Below are 19,490 nucleotides of genomic sequence, written 5' to 3'. Positions count from 1 at the left end.
CTTCTCATGGTTTGTATGTTGTATCTGTTGTACATATGTTCATGTCAGATGTAAACAAGGCCTAGATTGGCTAAATGGTATTGTTCTCATCTTTTGCTTGCTTTAGACAATTCCCATCCTCGTTTGTATTGCCCATGTATGCTCCTTGTACTATGTATTTACTTTTGATCTTTGGTTTATATTGACTTCCCAAAAAAATGAAGTTTTGTTCATCAAATAATCTGAGTGTTGAAAGTTGATTCGTATTGTTTGGCTTCAGTTACACTCAGCATCTTTTACATTTTGCAGCAATGCTTGCTAGATGTCCTTTTTAGGTTATTCAATTGAGTTTTTCAGAGAGAGAGAGAGAGAGAGAGAGAGAGAGTGAAGAAGCAAACTAAAGATTGAAGTATCTAAGACTTACAAGTTCTACTGAGGTGATGTCCACCTGAAGAATTTTTTTTTCAAAAAGAGATGGGTGAAAAGATTTCACTTTCTAAACTCAATCATATGAACAAAGTTATTGCATAAATTATTACTTTTGTGCCTGAAATGGAAAAGGAAACTAGAGAATACTTTACAATCTTGCAAAAACCTCCTTTGCCCTTCCTACTATAAGTTTAATGTGAGTCTTTCTGCCAAAACAAATCAAGCCAATAAACATTGAATATTAACCCTGTGACTATAATTACAGTGAGCATAATCTCATATGATGAAAGATTCATTCACTACAACATATAAGAGTTTTAGAGACTAAATGTTTTGGTCTCTAAAAGTGAAAATTCTGTTGCAAAAGACATTTAGGGACCAAGTTCTATCGTCTAAAGGATAGTTGCTAAAAAATTGTCCTAAAAAGTCAAAAACAACGCTTTTAGTGACAAAATTTTAAAAATGTCACTAATAAATAGAATTTTATGGACAGTAATTTAGTCTCAAAATGATTTTGTTTTTGAGACAAAAAAATTTGGTTCCAAAAGGATAATAATTCATCACTAATATCTAATTTTCGTTACTAAAAATATTATAACGACACTTTTTGTAACAAAAGTATTTGGTCTCTAAAAAATATTTTGTCCCTAAATTTTGGCCTCCAAAACTATAATTTTTTTGTAGTGATTACATAGGTTTATGGTTCTGGGTAGTTCTAATCTAAAAATTAAGAATGAAGCTCTCTTGATTAAGCGGTGGTGGAGGTTTGCATTTGAGCCAAATCCCCTTCGGAAAAGAGTGATTTTTACAAGAGATGGGATATTTCATTGCTTAAAGAATAATGCAATTTTTTTTTTCCCCCATTAATGTGCTACTAAAATTGGGGAAATGGAATGAGATTTCTCTTTTTGTTTGATAAATGGGTGTATGATGTAACAAAGATGGTCTCATTAATTATTTCATCATTATGTGTATCCCACATAGGAAGACTTTGTTTGTATGGGGGGAGGAGGAGGAGGAGGAAGGCCATCATAGGTTATTGCAAATTCTGCCACAGAATTATCAGCTTAATGCCAATCAATGGATCAATTAATTTGGAAGTAACTTCTCAGTAAAATCTTTACATAACCAATTTGCCTCATTTGGAGGTTGTATTATTCCTACAATAGAGCTTATGTGGAAAAACATTGCTCTAGATGAATCCTGTTCTGGGCTCTCTTATATTTGTTTGAATGAGTTAGAGTCAATTTGATCATCTCTTGTTACTGTTGAGGAGATCTTGGAAATTTGGGGTGATTGTTTGTCTTGGTGGGGAATGAAATGGGTTTGTTTCTCATCAGTTAATGCCTTGATTTGTGGTTTGGATTCAAATTCAAGAACGTCAAAAAGCTCTTAATGGGAGGCTAAACCCATCCATGACAATTTTTTGGACCATTTGGAAAACCAGAAATAACCTTGTCTTTAATAATGGTGAAGCTTCTTGGGAAAATGTCATAGAGTTAATCAAAGAGAAAGTTGCAACTCTGTTAAAAGCACATTGAACTATCCCTTGCTATACAGTTGCTGATTTAATCTTTAAAATGAAAGAAGTCAAAGACCTACACTTCCCTTTAAAAGGTGAGGGACTTTTGTGCTTTGCCAGGTTAGGCAACTGTGGATTTTCAAGTTTTCTTCTAACATGGCTCTGCTCTCTTCCTCTTTGTTCTTAGTGGTGTAAATGGTGATTCAGCTTTGGATGATGAAAGGGACTGATTCAACTTGGAAGATGGATGAGTTCATATGGCAGGACTACATTCTTGGTCATTGTTCCGCCTCAGTTTGGCTGGTGTAGGCAGTTAAGTCATTGTTGATTTTGTTTTTCAGCTTTGTTCTCCTAGTTGGTGTCTTGCTGTCTTTTTTTTATTTTTTTTTTTGGAGTGGATCCTAACATTATGAAAAGTTGTCTAGTTGCTGCTATGCTACAATCTTGGTCATTGTTCTGCATCCGTCTTAGTAGGTGTTTTAGGGGTTGTTGGCCTTTGGCTTAAGCATATGATTGGCTTAGTAGGATGAGTCACCTAGTTGGGATTTTTTTTTTGTTTTTGTTTTTGTAATGATGCTCTCTTAAAAAAAAGATTAAAAAAAAAAGGACATTACCCTAGTGTCATTAGACAGCCAGAATTTTGAAATTTGAGTTTCAATAAATTTCATCATGTTTCAGTTTTGTAAAATGGTTATTTAATTGGACTTAAATTTGTCAAATGATGGATACATTGATGTTTTGAACATTTCAACTAATGAGCAGTGATAGAAAAACTTTCACCTTTAAGCAGTTTTCACCCATAAATTGGCAAATTATCACAAATCATCCATAAATTGGTAAACTTCTATTCTTCAATTAATGGAAAGGAATTTGTTAATTTCTATATCTTTTAATGAGATTCTTTGTGTTGAGAAATCCAAGGGGTCACCTCTCCTGCTATCATCCATTTCTATACCTTCAAACACTCAGCAAGTTGGTTTAAAACCACTCTAAAAACTTTTACTTTAATACCTTTTTGCATATTTTCCTGCCATTCTAGGTTGCATTCCTTTTCTGTCAATATGTAGAAAAGACAGATTGATAGACAGGTGGAGTCTACTAACTTTTGAAGCATTTTTCACCCCCAAACTATACCACACAACAGCCTGCACAAACATAAGCACGGAAGCAAGATTTAAACAAGAAGATTTGAGGACTAATTTGTGTTCATGATCTAAAAGGTCTAGTAACATGAGGTAGTTTTAGTTCATTAGAATTAAAGTGGACCAGAATAGTTATTCTATCAAAATGTTCATTATCATATTTAGTTTACTTAAAAAGATGTTAAAAAATATATTGTAAACGAAATGAGGAATGAACATTTCATACATTAGACTCTCTTAAGGTTCAAATTCACATAACATAATTGCATTTTTATCAAAAATTGTTAATCATATAATAAAAAAATGATATTGTCATACTTTTTCATCACTTCTATACTAAAATGTATGGATGACATTATATCTTTGTGTCTTTACACTATTTACACTAATCGCGATCGCTTTAGCTTTGCTAAAATAAACGTTGATGTAATCACTACAACAAAATTGAATTTTTATAACTTTCGATACATGCCATAAAAATTCTTTCATGGCATGAACACAAATGCCGTTATATGACAAGCCGTGGAAAGTTGAACATCATTTACGGCATGCAAGCAAAGTTGTAAAAAGTAATAAATTAAACATTAGTGACATACTTTGTATGTCGTATATAATTTTTTACGACATTTTTGTTATGCCATAAATCATCATACTTTCTATAGCATAATTTTGCATGCCGTAAAAGGTTATTTTTAATATATTTATGACACTTTGCATGCCGTATATAATATTTTATGACATTTTTTTGCATGCCATAAATCATTACACTTTTCACGACATAATTTTACATGCCGTAAAAAATTATTTTTAATATATTTATGACATACTTTGTTTGCCGTATATAATCTTTTAGGACATTTTCTTGCATGCCATAAATCATTACACTTTTCACGGCATAATTTTGAATGTCATAGAAAGTTATTTTTAATATATATATATACACACAGAGACAAGAACATAACCTTGCCTAGCCGTATGCACCTCCAAACAAAGCAGTATGCACCTCCAAACAAAGACAGTCGCTTATAAAGTACGACACTTGTGAACAAACCAAGCAGAAGCAACAACTATGAATTAAGAAAAAAAAACTTACATCCATACACCAAATAACCTGCATACTAGCTTCTTTCCTCAACTTCTATCATATCAAGCTACTAACAACCTCACAAACATACAAACCAAGAAAAGTATTCAAATTATATGATTCACTAATTTCCAAAATATGACTTTAAATATACAACTCCACCTACTAATTTCTTGGGAAAAAAAATACAACCTGCATAAATAAAAGAATAGAAACAAATCAAAGAATATATCATTGGTATTTTACATTGTTCAAAAACTTATAGATCACAAGACCAAGTAAAATAAAAAGTTGCATCCTTCAAAGAAAACATGCATTGTTCTAGAAAATTTGAATAGGAAACAAAAAGAGTACAGAAGAAAAGAAAAGCAGATACATGCATCAAATTCTTAAATACACAAAAAATGAATTTTGGCTTTTGTTTTACAACCAAAACTGCATCCCAAGAATCAACCTTTTAAAAACAAGAAACATAGAAGTGTAACGTTAAGTACTCTGGAATAGCCATGGCCAAAACAATATCAATTAAGCACCAACAAGAAACATGACAATGTAACGTACTAAAACCCATGGAGGAGCTTTCCAAATCATAGAAGTGCCACTAAGTCGGGAATCTTACGAGTAACATAACATTGTAATAACCATTAGTCCAAAAAGAAACTAGCACGGATGTGAAAAGTTGGGCAACAAAACACATTAGATTATATTTTGTAGCAAGATTCCAATACGTGGAAGTTATATACATACAAGAAAACAAAAGAGGTGGGAAAGCTAGAAAGCGATGTTATTCTAAAATAGCCAGCATTATGTATAATATATATTGGCTCAAGAATCATCTGATATGGTATACAAATTATCAATTGTGAATTTCTTCAATGAAGAAACAAAGAATAATAGAATAAATTTGTAACCTTTACTTGGCAGTAGTGGACAAGAACAATGTTCGAGTGCTCCCTGCAGCAGGTGTCATCCAAATAAGAAGCAAATGAGAATGTGCAGCAAAAGCCCTTCCAAAATAACAACTAAGGAAACAAAAATGGTCAGATTTTCAATAACTTCCATAAATTGATTCAATTTTCAAGGTGTAGTCGATTTTATGGAAGTTCATACAAGTTAACATGGCTGTTAATTCCAAAAATTAAAATGATTAGTATGACAAAGAAAACGGGTGAAACTTTAAACCATATTTCATCTTTTTTCCCTCACAGACAAAGGTAATGGGACTTCCAAAGCAGCAAAACTGTTCCAGAAGCAGATATAACTAACGAACCAGATTCTACTCAGCAATTGATGTTTATTCAATGCTAAATAGTATCAGAGGACTGTACTTACGCCTATACATGTACAAGAAGCTGCAAGTAGGCATTTACATTTAATCAACCTTTATAGGCTAATACTAATTAACAGATAAACTTCATATTAAAAGCAATTGCCCAGAGGTGGTCCATAATACAGACAGATTTATACATGTGTGTGTGTATATATATATATATATATATAGAGAGAGAGAGAGAGAGAGAAAGCAAAGTGCAAAGATTTGACAAAATAAACACAAACTCCGATAAAAGCAAGGCAAACTTTTAGACACTCACTCTTCAAGCAACCAATAGCTTGAAGAGCATAAACAATGGTCAAGTAAGCTTTAATTAAGAAACTGATTGACATTATCAACCCAATTGATTGCTATAACCCCATTCGTGGGGAGCTTCATACTTCTTTCTGGTAAGTACAGTATGCTTTGCACCTCTGCCTTTGGAGGTGGAAAGATATACCATTCTGACGGTTTTTATTTATCTGTAGTATGCAGTTGTTATTGTGAATTTTTTTCCTTTTCCCTATAATTGTGTTCACAAGCTAGTCAAAACCAAACTCCATTTAATTTATGCCTCACTTCAAGGACAATTTTACAGGCTTTGAACTTGTCCGAAAACACATTATTTGGGACTGAGCTGATCCCCAGAAGGTAAATTGATTTGACTAGTATGGTATGGAACTGATCACCAAACCTCCATGAATTCATTCTTGCCGATCCAAAAAAAAAAAAAAAGTAATGATGCATAAAAGTTCATCCTTACATATGATGGCGTGCAATCAAGCGTTGGTAGTCACGAAGTAGGGGGCTGAGCTCCTTCAGTTGTATTGATTGTGGAGTGGATTTTCTCCAATGGTCACGAACTGCCTCAGCTGCCTTTATATCACCATATAGGGCGCAATTAGTTGTAGAAGAGGCAGGTACATTATACAATATACAAAACTGACCTGACTATGTGAAATCTGCTCATTGCCAGCAACATTTTCTCCAACCAACCGTGATGCTAGTTCAAGAAATTCTGTGTCTTCCAATTCGTCTATGATTTGAGTCTCGGGGCTAGAAAGCGAGACGGAAATTTCTAACCTTTTCTGTAACTCTGAGACTGCAGATTCTTTCATTCCGCTTTCCTGTAGAAGATACAGAGAACAATTTACATATTTTCTTATAAAATGATAAAGTAGTCTGGAAAGATATAATGAAGTCGTGTCAAAATCATGTAAGCAAAATCATCACAAATTAAGTTCCTACATTTCATACATGGGAATGCACTGTAATGGAACTCCTATCCCAGTTTCCTCATTTGGTTGGCCAAACCGACCGCATACCCGATCCCACAAAATATTGGAATGGTCATTCCTCTTCAAGAGGTACGAAATGGATACAAGAATACCCTTACCCTTATGGAATGAGCCTTTAAATAGGATTTCCACCAGCCAATCGAATACTTGACCAACTCATTGGTGCAGTACTAAAAGAACAAAACAAGAACAAATGCAGGGTCCCGTAAACATTTTTACAACATTACCTTGACTACAGTTTGGAGGGCATCATTTGCCATTGCAACATCCTTATTTTCAAGAACATTTCTTTGTGGTGATGCCGGTGACCGTTTTGCAATAGGATCCTCTACATATCAAGAAAAAAATAACCAGTTTTTAGATTTGAAGTAAACTCCACAGGAAACCTCAAAATAAAGTGCAATAAAATAAGGGTAAATTACACTAACACCCCTTGAGGTTTATGTTTATTACAGTTCACCCCTTCACATTTGAAAAATTACACTAACCCCCCCTGTTAATTTAATTTTATGTATGATGATCATTACGGTAAGGGGGGAGAACTGTTATGAAACTTTAAAGCTCAGGGGGCAATCTGTAATGAAACTTTAAACCTCAGGGAGGGGGGATGTAATTTTCAAAAGGTGAGGGGAGAACTGTAATAAACATAAACCTCAGGGGGTGTCAATATAATTTACCCATAAAATAAATACATATGCATAAGTACATAATGTCTTGGGTACATATGCCAGTTTTTAGCTTGTCTTTAACCTCTTCTGGAATATCAGGCCATCTCTCTGTGGTTATTGGCACCATCTCTCGTGCCAAGATCCCTTCTAAAGTCCATAGTTTAACTGACTTAGGTCCCACAGGCTGATTCCTTTCATTGAAGTCAATTTCATCACTTCTGTTTTCCTTTTTCATGCACCTTTAACTTTGATGCCCCCCCTAGTTTTCTTCTTTGGTACTTGAGTGCAGTCTACAACTCCTTTCATATCATGTGATTCAACATGTGGAGAAGTAGAACACTCATCTAAAATTCTGAATGATGCATTTCTTCTTTCATCCATTGTCGCAGCAATTATAGCTTCACGCTCTTTCCTAATTCTTTTCTCAACTTTTTTTGAACTCTGTGCAATACACAAGGAAAAATAAGAAATAATGTGGACAACAATTGATTATAAATTCAATTTTATATTAAATGAGAAATAAAGTACCTCTCCACTCATCTTGCCAGTTGACAACTTCAAGATTTAAACCAGTATGATTTAAACCTGAGTGTAATATTTAAAGCCACTACAATTCCAACTATGGTTGCAACTGTCACATGAAAGATAAATGTGTTATGCTGAATCATAATTATGTGCACAAATAAAGAAAACATAATTTCATTCTTGGAGTTCGACCAGCTTGTCACATGTATAAAAATCATATAAGTAGCAACCACGATTATTCAAGTATGATTGATGGCATAATTTGCACCACATGCAAGCAAGATGACTAAAAAAAATCCTTGAATTTGTAATGAATCAGAATTATATATCTAGTGAGTAAGGTCATATGCCTAAAGAGATCCCAGGGCCAAAACAGTACCAATTCCATTTTTGGCAGATGCGGCCAGTAACAGGAAAGCAGGAAATATAAGCACCATTATGTACCAATTAATAAAATGTACCAATTCAAAAAGTAGATACAAGGTTTCTTATAATTAATAAATAAAATAAAATGAAATGAAGAAAAAGAATTAAATTCTGAGATCAGCAAATTTAGTTTTACTTTTTTAGAGCAGAAATGAATTATGTTTTAAATCACATGATCTACACTATGAAAGAACTGTCCAAGTACAAAAAGGCTAGTGGGTTTTTCACAGAATTTTTTTTTTTTTTTTTGATAAATAAGCAAATTTTATTAAGAAAGCATCAAGACGATGCAAGCGATACATGAAAAACCACCCAGAAAGGGAACCAAGAGAACCAGAACTAACCAATCATCTCATCTATAAAATCTAAAAACACAAATAAATCCGGATCGACCCTCCCTTCCAACCAAATATACAAAACTATAAAAAGACGACTTTGTAACCAAGAAACATTATGAGAAACTGCTAAGAAGGTACGACGATTCCTTTCCCACCAAAGCAACCACATCAAGCAGAACGGCGCCAATAACCAAGCTCGGCGCCGCCGCCGTCCAAGACGTACGCCCCACCAAGCCCAAAGAAGAGCAAACACCCCTTGTGGCTGAACCCAAGCAAGGCCAAAGAGTGAACAAACGAAGCCCCACAAACGCGAAGCCACCGAGCAATGAAGAAACAAATGATTCACTGACTCCGCATCCGCACAACACATACAATACCGATTCACAAGGATGTGCCCCCGCCGCATCAAATTATCCAAAGTAAGATTCCGACCTAAAGCTACCGTCCACATAAAAAAAGGCAACCTTAGTCGGAACCCCCGGAACCCAGACACTTTTCCAAGGGAAAACCCAACCACCATCTCCTATCAACCCCTGATAGAATGAGGCTACTGTGAACCGCCCCTTTGCCCCCAACCTAGTCCAGGCCAACACATCAGGGCCCACCCCGACTGGGCCCAGACCATATAAAAAACCCCACAACTCCACCAACTGAGCGACTTCCCAATCATGAACCTGTCGTCGTAACTGAATATCCCAAACTACCACACCCCCATCATCCAAATAAGAAGCCACCAATGCATCTTGATCTAATGCAATATTAAAAATCAACGGGAAACAGGTCTCCAACACCAACTCCCCACATCACAAGTCTTTCCTACTCCCCACCCCCACCTTAAACCTTATCCATTTCCAAAACTCTACCCTTCCCAACCAAATTCCTTTCCATAACCCACACCCATAAGTACAGGTCACAGACCTAGAAACCCAACCCCCTCTGCCCAGCCCATATTTAGACGCCACCACCTGCCGCCACAATCTGCAAGGCTCCAAAGCAAAACGCCAAAGCCACTTCCCTAACAAAGCTCGGTTAAAAGTCACCAACCGTCGAACCCCCAGCCCTCCAACTCGCTTGGGTTGACAAACCTGACCCCAATCAACCAAATGATACTTAAAATCATCACCACCAGTCCCCCACAAGAAATCCCGCTGAAGCTTTTCTAACCGATGCGCCACTGACACTGGAATAACATGGACCGACATGAAATAAGTGGGAATACTACTCAACACACTCTGAAGCAATGTCAAACGGCCGCCTTTCGAAAGATATTGGCACTTCCAACCTGCCAAACGACTCTGGACCCGCTCCACTACTCCATCCCACACCCTCTTTGCCTTAAACGAAGCCCCTAAAGGCAAACCCAAATAGGACACTGGCAAAACCGAGACCATACACCCCAAAACTGCAACCATAATAGGTAACCTAGCAACCGCCTCCACTGGAATGAGCTCCGACTTCAGCAAGTTAACACGAAGGCCCGAAACCACCTCAAAACAAAGCAAAACACATCGCAAATAACCAACCTGCGCAACTTCCGCACCACAGAAGATCAAGGCGTCATCCACATATAACAAATGCAAAACCCCCAAAGGAGCCCCCGCCAGTGACCCCACAACAAAACCTTCCAAGAAGCCTTCGTGCACAGCTTTATCCAACAATCGACTCAACGCCTCCATCACTAAAATAAATAACAAGGGGGACAAAGGATCCCCCTGCCGAAGGCCTCGATGAGTCTGAAAGAAACCCGCCGGAGTCCCATTAATCAACACCGACATCCGCACAGTCGAGATACAGAACTTGATCCACTGACACCAAGTCGCCCCGAAGCCCATACAATCCAGTACATACAAGAGGAACTCCCAGTTAACATTATCATACGCCTTCTCAATATCCAATTTGCAAATCAAACTAGGGCGCCCCTGGCGAATCTGAGAATCCACACTCATTGGCAACCAGAACTGCATCTAAAATTTGCCTCCCTCCAACAAACGCATTCTGAGACTCTGACACCACAGTCGATAAAACGCCTCGTAAACGATTTGCCAACACTTTAGCCAATAACTTATACACACTCCCCAACAAACTGATAGGCCTAAAATCCCGAATATCATCAGCCACGCCTTTCTTCGGAATCAAAGCCAAAAAGGTTACATTGAAACTTTTCTCAAAATGCCCAGACACCAGGAAATCCGCCAAAGTGGCCATGATATCACCCTTAACCACGGTCCAACAATGCTGGAAGAAAGCCACAGTGAAACCATCCGGACCTGGGGCTTTATCCCCACTCATAGCCCGCAAAGCTCCAAACACCTCCTCCTCTGTAAAAGCTCACTCCAAACTCTCCCGATCCTCGCCTAGAATTGTAGCAAATTGAACACCTTCCAGACCCGGCTGCCAAACCCCCTCTTGAGGCCGGAATAAATGCTGATAGAAACCCACTACCCTGTCCTTAATCTCTCTATCGATGTGCAGCTCCCGACCATCCACCCATAACCTACTAATCTGATTAACCCTTCGATGAGCATTAGCCATACGGTGAAAGAATTTCGTATTACGATCCCCATCCTTTAACCACAAACATCTAGACTTTTGACGAAAACAAACCTCCATACGGGATATACGAACAAAATCCTGTCTAGCCGCCTCCTTACGAATACCAGCCTTAGTAGACGGCTCATCTTGCACCTCCAGCTCATCGAAGGATTGAAGTAAAGACACCACGGCGGCTTTTTGGCCCTCTAGACGACCAAACATCTCCTCATTCCAATTTTTTAAGGCCGCTTTCAACATCTTCAATTTTTTAGCCAACACACAACTAGGAGAACCACGAACCTCGAAGCTATTCCACTAACCACGAACCAGGTCTAGAAAACCCTCGTGTTGCAACCACATATTAGCATAGGACCACGCCGGATCCCCCCACTATCCAATAAAATTGGCCAATGATCAGACACAGGTCGAGGTAAACGAAGTTGAACCACCTCAGAAAAGTGCTCCTCCCAACCCACAGTAACCAAGAACCGATCAATACAAGACAAACTCCGACCATTTGACCATGTGAAGCTGCCCCCCTGGATAGGTAAATCAACCAACTGTAAATCATCAATAAAAGAACAAAAGGCCCGCATTGCCCCCGAACTCCTGGCAAACCCCGACTTCTTCGAAGGCCAACGGACAACATTAAAATCACCCCCTACACACCAGGAGACATCCCAGCGAAAGGCTATATGCTCCATCTCCTCCAAAAACAAACCCCGCTCGGAATCCTCACAGGCCCATATACCCCAGTAAAACCCCATCGAAAATTATCGTCCACACAACGGAACAAACAAGAGACAGAAAAACCTCCTATCTCCTCCTTCTCCTCCTCCCTTACCACTACCCTCTTATCCCAACAGAGAAGAACCCCACCTGCCGTGCCCAACGAGGGCAAAAAAGTTCACTCCACAAACCTCCCCCCTACACCTCGCGAATCAGCTCCACTCCCACCTCTTCCATCTTCGTCTCTTGTAAGCATACAATATCCGGGTTGGTGCTCCGCAAAATCGCCTTCACCGCCACCCGTTTATCCCTATCATTCAACCCCCGCACATTCCATGATATAATTTTTAACTTCATTTCAACAATAATGGGCCCCTTCTATCTCTCCTTTCACCCCGTCCTACATTCTTCACACCATGATCATAATTCACAGAACATTCCAAATTCCTGAGCTCCCGATTTCCTTTAGAAGGGGTCACCAATGAGCGAGACACCCTTGGACTGGGAGTCCCTTGCCTCCATGAAGCCTCCACTGCCGCAAAAAGTCTCATAGCCTCATCTTCATGACCTTCGAAGGACAAGCCCAAACAATGACTAACTTCACTAATCCGATCCAACACCCACTGGGACACAGCTTCTGCCGAAGGAATTTCCTCCCCCGATAAACCCCCAATATCCTCAAACCTCTGTTTTTGTTTGAAACAAGTGACCAAATCACTGTCTTGCACTGCTAAGGGCTGCAATTCCAAGACCTGTGACTGGCCCACACATTCAGGCCCCCTCCCTCCTCGGTCAGCCGAAGATGCATCGCGAGACGTCGCCAACACCAACTGGGATTGTCACTCAACCAACTCTGAGTCCGACGCCACTAGCAATCACGACCCTTGTTCCCCCACCGATAGCACACCACGAGGTATCTCTAGCTCCAGCTGGGACTGTCGCTCCACCGACTCTAAAGCCGCCGATGGAGAAGTATCTCTTTCCGACGCCACTAGTAGACGCGACCCATGGTCCTCCGCAGATGACACATCGCGAAGCATCGCTAGCTCCAACTGTGACTGTCGCGCATCCAACGTCGAAGCCGTCGACTGTGAAGTGCCACTCTCCGACGCCTCTAGCAGTCGCGATCCTTGTGCCTCAACATATATGGCACGGCGAACCACCAACTGCAATCCGGACGGCGACACAGATCCTCGCCGAGGATCCCCTAGCCCAAATGAAGCCACCCGACCCGACTCACTCAGATATGGATCGCAGAAGGCCTCACAACCCAACCCACCCTCAGTCTGACCCACATCCGGATTAACAAAACTATTGGGCTGCTCATAAAGGTCAAAATCCCCAACCCTTTTGAGGCTTGAGGAGCCATCTCCCTTTGGGCTGGATAGAAAAGCCCCCGGCCTCACCCCCTTAACCACCTGGGCCCCCAAGGGAGTCCCCTTAGTTTTAACCCCAGCCCACCTGCGTTGGGCCTGGGCTTGTCGATAATGACCCATCGCTGCCCCCACCCGCTGGGGAAAAACACCCTGATAACCCATGGGTCGTTCCTTTCTCCTAAATCTTTGCAAATATTCATTCACCCCCATTCTCGGCTGAAAATTCTGCCCTAGTTGCCCAAAATCCGTCGTTACCATATTCGGCGCAGAATCCCCATCTTTCACGGTCACCGGCGTCCACCGTTCCACCACTGGATCGTCTCCTACCCAAACTAGCAATGAAAACTACCACATCCCCCAGCAGAAGGACACTCGCGAAGGCGTGGACTCTGAACATCGCACACGAAGCCGAAGGGAACCGAGATCCACCGACGACTCATCTGCCTCGATGAAGCCCCCACAACGATCACTGATGAAACGAAATACCTCCTCCCTCGGAGGTGAAGAGGCAGACCCATCAACCGAATCCACACACTCTTCTCCAGCCGCGTAGTTTTTGCCGGAGTACAAAGAGCTAGTGGTGACCACCACTCCAGTAGTAAATCACATTCTTCCACTATCCACCGCCGTCTCAATAGCGCCTCCGCCTCACCTCTACTTGACAAAACAAACAAAAAAGCTTTATCCCCCAAAGGTCTAACGTCCACCTTCCCCGAATGCTTCCACCATCGGGCAACCCAATCAAAGATGGTCGCGAAACTCAAGCCTTTGCCCCCCAAACCCCCCAGTTTACCCACTAGCGATCTATCCAAGATGTGAAACCAATCCACCTCCACCTCAAAGCGTACAACCCCTACAGACTCACATTCGGCAGCAGAAGTTGATGAAACCTTCTTGAAGCCAATGGGTCGGGAGGCCTTTACAACGCACAACCCAAAGCCATCGAGAACCAACGCCACCCCTTCCCAGCCATCACCGAACGCAGACACAGGTATGTAAACTTGATCACGTCTCTGTCCTGTGGTGACAACAATTTGAAAAGTCCCCCCACCGTCCTCCCCTCGTACCCAGACTGCTGTAGTCCGACTACCCCCACTGAGACGGCCCCAAAACTGTAGGCTGCTGGATTCCTTAGAGGCCAACCTCATCCTAACTAGGGGTGCAACTCGGGCGGGTTCGGTCGGGTTGGGGGTCTGCCCAAGCCCGACCCGAATTGCCGAGGCAATGCCCAAGCCCGCCCAAGCCCAACCATGAACCCGAGCATTGCTGCCCAAGCCCGGCCCAAGCTTTGCCCGAATTGCCCAGATTGCCCGAATTGCCCGAATTGCCCAGATTGCCCGAATTGCCCGAGTCCAGAAACCTGTAGGTAGATCTAAGGGTAGACATAAAAGATACTAATCTAATGGTAGAAGATTAACCAAAAAAAAATAAAAAATAAAAATTAAGACAAACTCTTTTACTTAATAGAAGACTAACAAAAAAAAAAATAAAAAATAAAAATTAAGACTAACTCTTTTACTTAATTTATATATATTATATAATTTATTAAATTATATATTATATATTATATTAAATTCAATTCGGGTTCGGGTTGCTCGGGTTGGCCATTGGTTCTGCCCAAGCCCGGCCCAAATTGCAATTCGGGCATCAAAAATCTGCCCAAGCCCGTCCAGATTACAAGATATAGATGCCCAAGCCCTAAAAAAACTCGGGCTGGGCTCGGGTTGCTCGGGTTGAGCCCGCCCGAGTTGCACCCCTAATCCTAACCACCAACCAACGAACTTCCGAAGCATTCAGCACCACCGCCCGTCGTAACCCCTCCCCCCTCTCAACAATCGATAACCCACACTGCCCATCCACTCCATCGGACTCCTCAAATTCGAACGACCGGCCACCAAGAAACAAAATCTGCCGACGTGGCCCAACTTCTTTCCTTACTGGAAACATTTCCCTCCGATAACTGCGGAGCACATTTCTAGAGAGAATTTTTTTCAGTTGGCCCTTTCCCTCAACCGGGTTTTTCACAGAGTATTACCAACAACTAGATACAAGCGAGGCAAACATGAAAACAATGAAAGGACAGTAAAATGGGTAGTTTCTCAGGCCTAAGGCTATTCAACAGTCCAAGAAGTAGACCAGCAACTCTGTGCTAGTTAAATAATATAAAATAAAAACGGGAAGACAATAATATAAATTTTGTAATTAATTAAGCTACCTAATACTAATAGTATACATTAAAAATGTTTCCTGTAAAGATTCTCATAAAAAAGCACAAAACCACACCTTCATATCTATTATTTCCTGCAAACATGAAATTCACGCACATTACTGTCCTATAGTACTGTTGATCATCCCAACCTGTTAGTGATAAAATGAATAGTCTATCGGTCACAATCAAGAATGATTAATACTCGGTCAAGCAATACAAGTAACAAGGAGTTTGATTTTGTACTCTACGCTCTAGTAAAAACTATCCCATCTCTCTCCATTTCATGAACGCACAACTGAAGCATGGATACTCAACTCTTGCTGTTCCATTCTTTCTCTTTGATGATACAGATTGCAGGAATACCCCAAGTGCATTTACAAAGCCATTCATCTCAGCTTCCCTTCACGAGAATAATATAGTTTAAATGATCGTTGTTCCTATTTATTGCTGACACTTAACATTAAAATTTCATCATTTGTTATTGATAATAACATTTTCTATTAGATTGTTGATCACTAATATATTGCTATATTAAATCATTTTGTCATTTTTTTTATTTATCAAAATGTGTTTATATGTTGATGTCATATGATGTTCTTGATCTTTAACAATTCTAGCTTAGATTCTCCCCGTACGTTATCATTACAGACCTGCCTCTAGCTACTTTCAAAGTTCCCTATAGTATAACCTGGGCCAGTGAATGAGGCAATAATTTGCAGATAATTTTATTCATAAACTTAACTGAAACAGAGAGCAAAAGACATTAAATTAACTAGCAGTCTGAATATTGTTCATTTTACTCATGAAGAAAATAAAATTATCTACAAGAAGATTCCACGTGCTAAAACTACAACAACAAAAAAATGACCTCTATTTATTTTGCAACCATCAAGAGATCCATAGGACACTAGCAGTCAATATATGCCCTGTTATTAGGCCTATTTGGTAGAGCTTATAAGCTGCTTATTTCAGCTTTTAGCTTAATTTAAACTAAAATATTGTGTTTGGTGCAACTTAAGTTAACCAACATATACCTTAAATCAAGCTATTTCTAAGCTTATCTCAAAAGCTGGTCAGGGAGTGCTTAAATTTTTTACTTAAGCGCACAGCTGGTGTGGGAGGGCTAAAATTACTTAAATGCCCTCGTCAATACCCAAATATTAATATTAATTAATATTAAGATTAATTAAAAAATAAAAAATTGTATATTTCTGAAGAAAAAGAAAAAAATCAATATTAATTGAAAAATAAATATTAATTGGTATTAATTATTAATAAATTCATATTGTATATATTTTATATTAATTAAAAAATAAAAAAAATTATATTTCTGAAGAAAAAGAAAAAAATCAATATTAATTAAAAAAATCAATATTAATTGGTATTAATTATTAATAAATTAATATTGTATACTTTTGTAATGAATTAATTATTAATTGATACTAATAAATAACAATTGTTGATTATTAATATTAATTGATACTAATATTAATATTAATTTATACTAATTAATAATTTACTATTAATTGAGACTAATTAAGCCATTAATTGATACTAATTAATAATTTTAGTATTAATTGATACTAATTAAGCAATTAATTGATACTAATTAATTTATAATAGAAAATAATTGTGACAATAATACTTCCATTACATTTTTAGCAAATGTATCAATTTTTATATTAATTGATACTAATTAATACTACTTATATTAACTTTTATTAATGAAATATTTTTTTAAAAAAATTAAAAATGAAAAAAATGACAAAATAATCATTTTTATATCATATAAGGGTAGAAAGAACAATTATACAGTAAAAAACTATTTTACAGCTTATTAACCAAACATTACTCTGCTGCTTAAATCCATAATTCCACAGCTGCACCAAACAGGTTAATAGCTTATGTTCTCAGCTATAAGTCATAATCTGTTAAGTTATAATCTATAATTACTTTTCGACAGCTCTACCAAACGGGGCCATTGTTGGTTTCCTTTCCTACCAACTTAATATTTTGGAATTAGTGATGCTATAATATGGTATATGAGCTCAGGGTAGGAGATGTCTTGGGTGTATATATCTCCGTTTACATTTGTTTCCCCATTTCAATTATGTTTCTGTGCATGTTTGAATGTTTTCATCTCCACATGCAAGACAATATCGTACATGAAGGAGGGTGTTGAGGAGCTTGATATGCATTGTTTGACACCTTTTCTAACCTGACATGATGAATGGCACCAAGCCTATAAAATATCCCCACAATAAGAGGAAACAAAAGAAGAATAGAACTGATCACTACAGACGCTAAATCTTTATTTCTATCATCCCATTTATAAAACTGATTGCAGCACTTCATTTTCAACCCAACAGAATGTAAAAGTGGAAAAATAAATAGAAGATAAAATACATATTGAATATTGAGAAAAACAAAAAACCAATATAGTTAAATTTAAAAACCACAGACTAGGTAACCAAAAAGTCAAAAATTCCTTAAGAAGCAAATTTGAGTCTCAAACTCTTACGGGAGGTCATAGTGTGGCCACCTGCTGCCCGTGTTCATTGGGCCCTCCCATATCACACAGAATGTCAAACTGGTTTTAGAGATTCCCTGAATCTTTACTCAATACTATTACTAGGACAAGCAGAACGCTATAAACCCCAACATGTAGGAGTTTATTGCTTCCTAAAAACTTCACTATATATTGTTGCATCTTTCATGAATAAAATTTATAATTCAAATACATGCAACCCTTGGTCATCAGCCAAACACCTAGAAATGCACAGGAGAAGCCCTAGAACCACTAAAGAATATTTTAGCAGTAAACAAACAATTAAAAAAAAAACTACGATTGGCAATCCATAACATGTTACATAACCAAATCAATAGAAATTTTCATTGACGAGCTATAAACACAACACAATTCAAAATACCTCATAAGCTCCTGTCTCTCTATGAATCCTTGCTGCTTGAGATCATAAAGTTGAAATGAAATTGCAAGGGAGAAAATTTTAGGTTAATTGAATAGAAATCAAATCAAAATCAAAACCCTAGAAATCAAATCAAAATCAAAGAGAGATGAGAGAGGAGAAACTGAATTATTCGAATAAGGGATGCAATCCAAGGCTCTCACCGAATTAATCCAAGGCTCGGAATTAGAATCAAATGCCAAGCTCGGAATCAATTGATTGGTGCTCGTGACTAACATCATCGGAGGGGCAGCGGTTGGTGGTGGTCGCTGGTGGTTGCTCGTGTGTTTGTGTGAGATGTCGATGGAGAGAAAGGAGACAGAGAGAGAGAGAGAGAGAGAGAGAGAGACGTATATACAAAAAAGTGTGAGCTTTTTTATTAAAAAAACAAATGACAATTAATAAAAACAATCTAGAATGTAAAGAATGTGTAATTTTAACAATATTAATAAATAAATAAAAAATTGGAATAGAAAATTTTAGAAAACAAATGACAATTAATAAAAACAATCTAGAATGTAAAGAATGTGTAATTTTAACAATATTAATAAATAAATAAAAAATTGGAATAGAAAATTTTAGAAAAAAAGATTTAAGTATAAGTTTGGAATAGAAAATTTTAGAAAAAAAGATTTAAGTATAAGTTTATAAATTATTTTTGTATTAAAAAAAATCTAGATTATAACTAGAATGGAATATCTAGTTTATTGGGAAAAAAAAATTTGTCATATCTACTAGAAATTTATAAATATTTAAGAATGTGGAGAATTTTTTATTATTATTTGTAATTAAAATATAATTTCTCTAGAGAATGAGACGGCTTGGGATAAAAAACAAGTATGGATCTAGAATGAAAGGGAGTGTGGGGTAAGTTTTTAAATATATATATTTTTTACTTTTTAAATTCAAATAATTCACATATACTTAGAAGGAAAAATATTTTTTAATTTTCTAA

The 19,490-nt window shown here is 38.0% G+C and overlaps 1 protein-coding gene across 20 annotated transcripts; it reads right to left on the bottom strand.

Moving 5' to 3' along the window:
- Window positions 1-4,114: 4,114 nt before the first annotated feature.
- On the bottom strand, window positions 4,115-18,927 carry LOC114321008 (protein GLUTELIN PRECURSOR ACCUMULATION 3). Of its 20 annotated transcripts, none has more exons than XM_082915751.1 (9): window positions 18,700-18,927; window positions 18,500-18,534; window positions 7,963-8,065; window positions 7,517-7,875; window positions 6,994-7,094; window positions 6,416-6,595; window positions 6,232-6,344; window positions 5,068-5,110; window positions 4,115-4,348 (listed from the first exon to the last, which is right to left on the bottom strand). In XM_082915751.1, exons 5-9 carry the CDS (start codon window positions 7,024-7,026, stop codon window positions 4,322-4,324), a joined length of 396 nt encoding a protein of 131 aa, XP_082771877.1. In that variant the 5' UTR covers window positions 7,027-7,094; window positions 7,517-7,875; window positions 7,963-8,065; window positions 18,500-18,534; window positions 18,700-18,927; the 3' UTR covers window positions 4,115-4,321. The 20 variants fall into 20 exon arrangements, 19 of the variants coding, with proteins under 19 accessions (XP_082771877.1, XP_082771870.1, XP_082771878.1 ...); XM_082915744.1 differs by having other exon boundaries at window positions 7,444-7,875; window positions 18,500-18,531; window positions 18,700-18,903; XM_082915752.1 differs by having other exon boundaries at window positions 7,473-7,875; window positions 18,500-18,531; window positions 18,700-18,903.
- Window positions 18,928-19,490: the final 563 nt, after the last annotated feature.

This window comes from Camellia sinensis, chromosome 2 (assembly GCF_055761805.1).
Source record: "Camellia sinensis isolate YWXY chromosome 2, ASM5576180v1, whole genome shotgun sequence".
Classification (NCBI taxonomy): domain Eukaryota; kingdom Viridiplantae; phylum Streptophyta; class Magnoliopsida; order Ericales; family Theaceae; genus Camellia; species Camellia sinensis.
This window is presented reverse-complemented; position numbering and strand designations above follow the sequence as displayed.

Excerpts from the sequence above, each read along its gene's own strand:
- LOC114321008 (XM_082915737.1), bottom strand. The coding sequence starts at position 7,669 with ATGAAAAAGGAAAACAGAAGTGATGAAATTGACTTCAATGAAAGGAAT. Across the intron at positions 7,095-7,443 it reads CATATGTATTTATTTTATGG|AGGATCCTATTGCAAAACGG; the intron begins GTAAATTATATT and ends CTTGATATGTAG. Across the intron at positions 6,345-6,415 it reads AGCAGATTTCACATAGTCAG|GCAGCTGAGGCAGTTCGTGA; the intron begins GTCAGTTTTGTA and ends GGTGATATAAAG.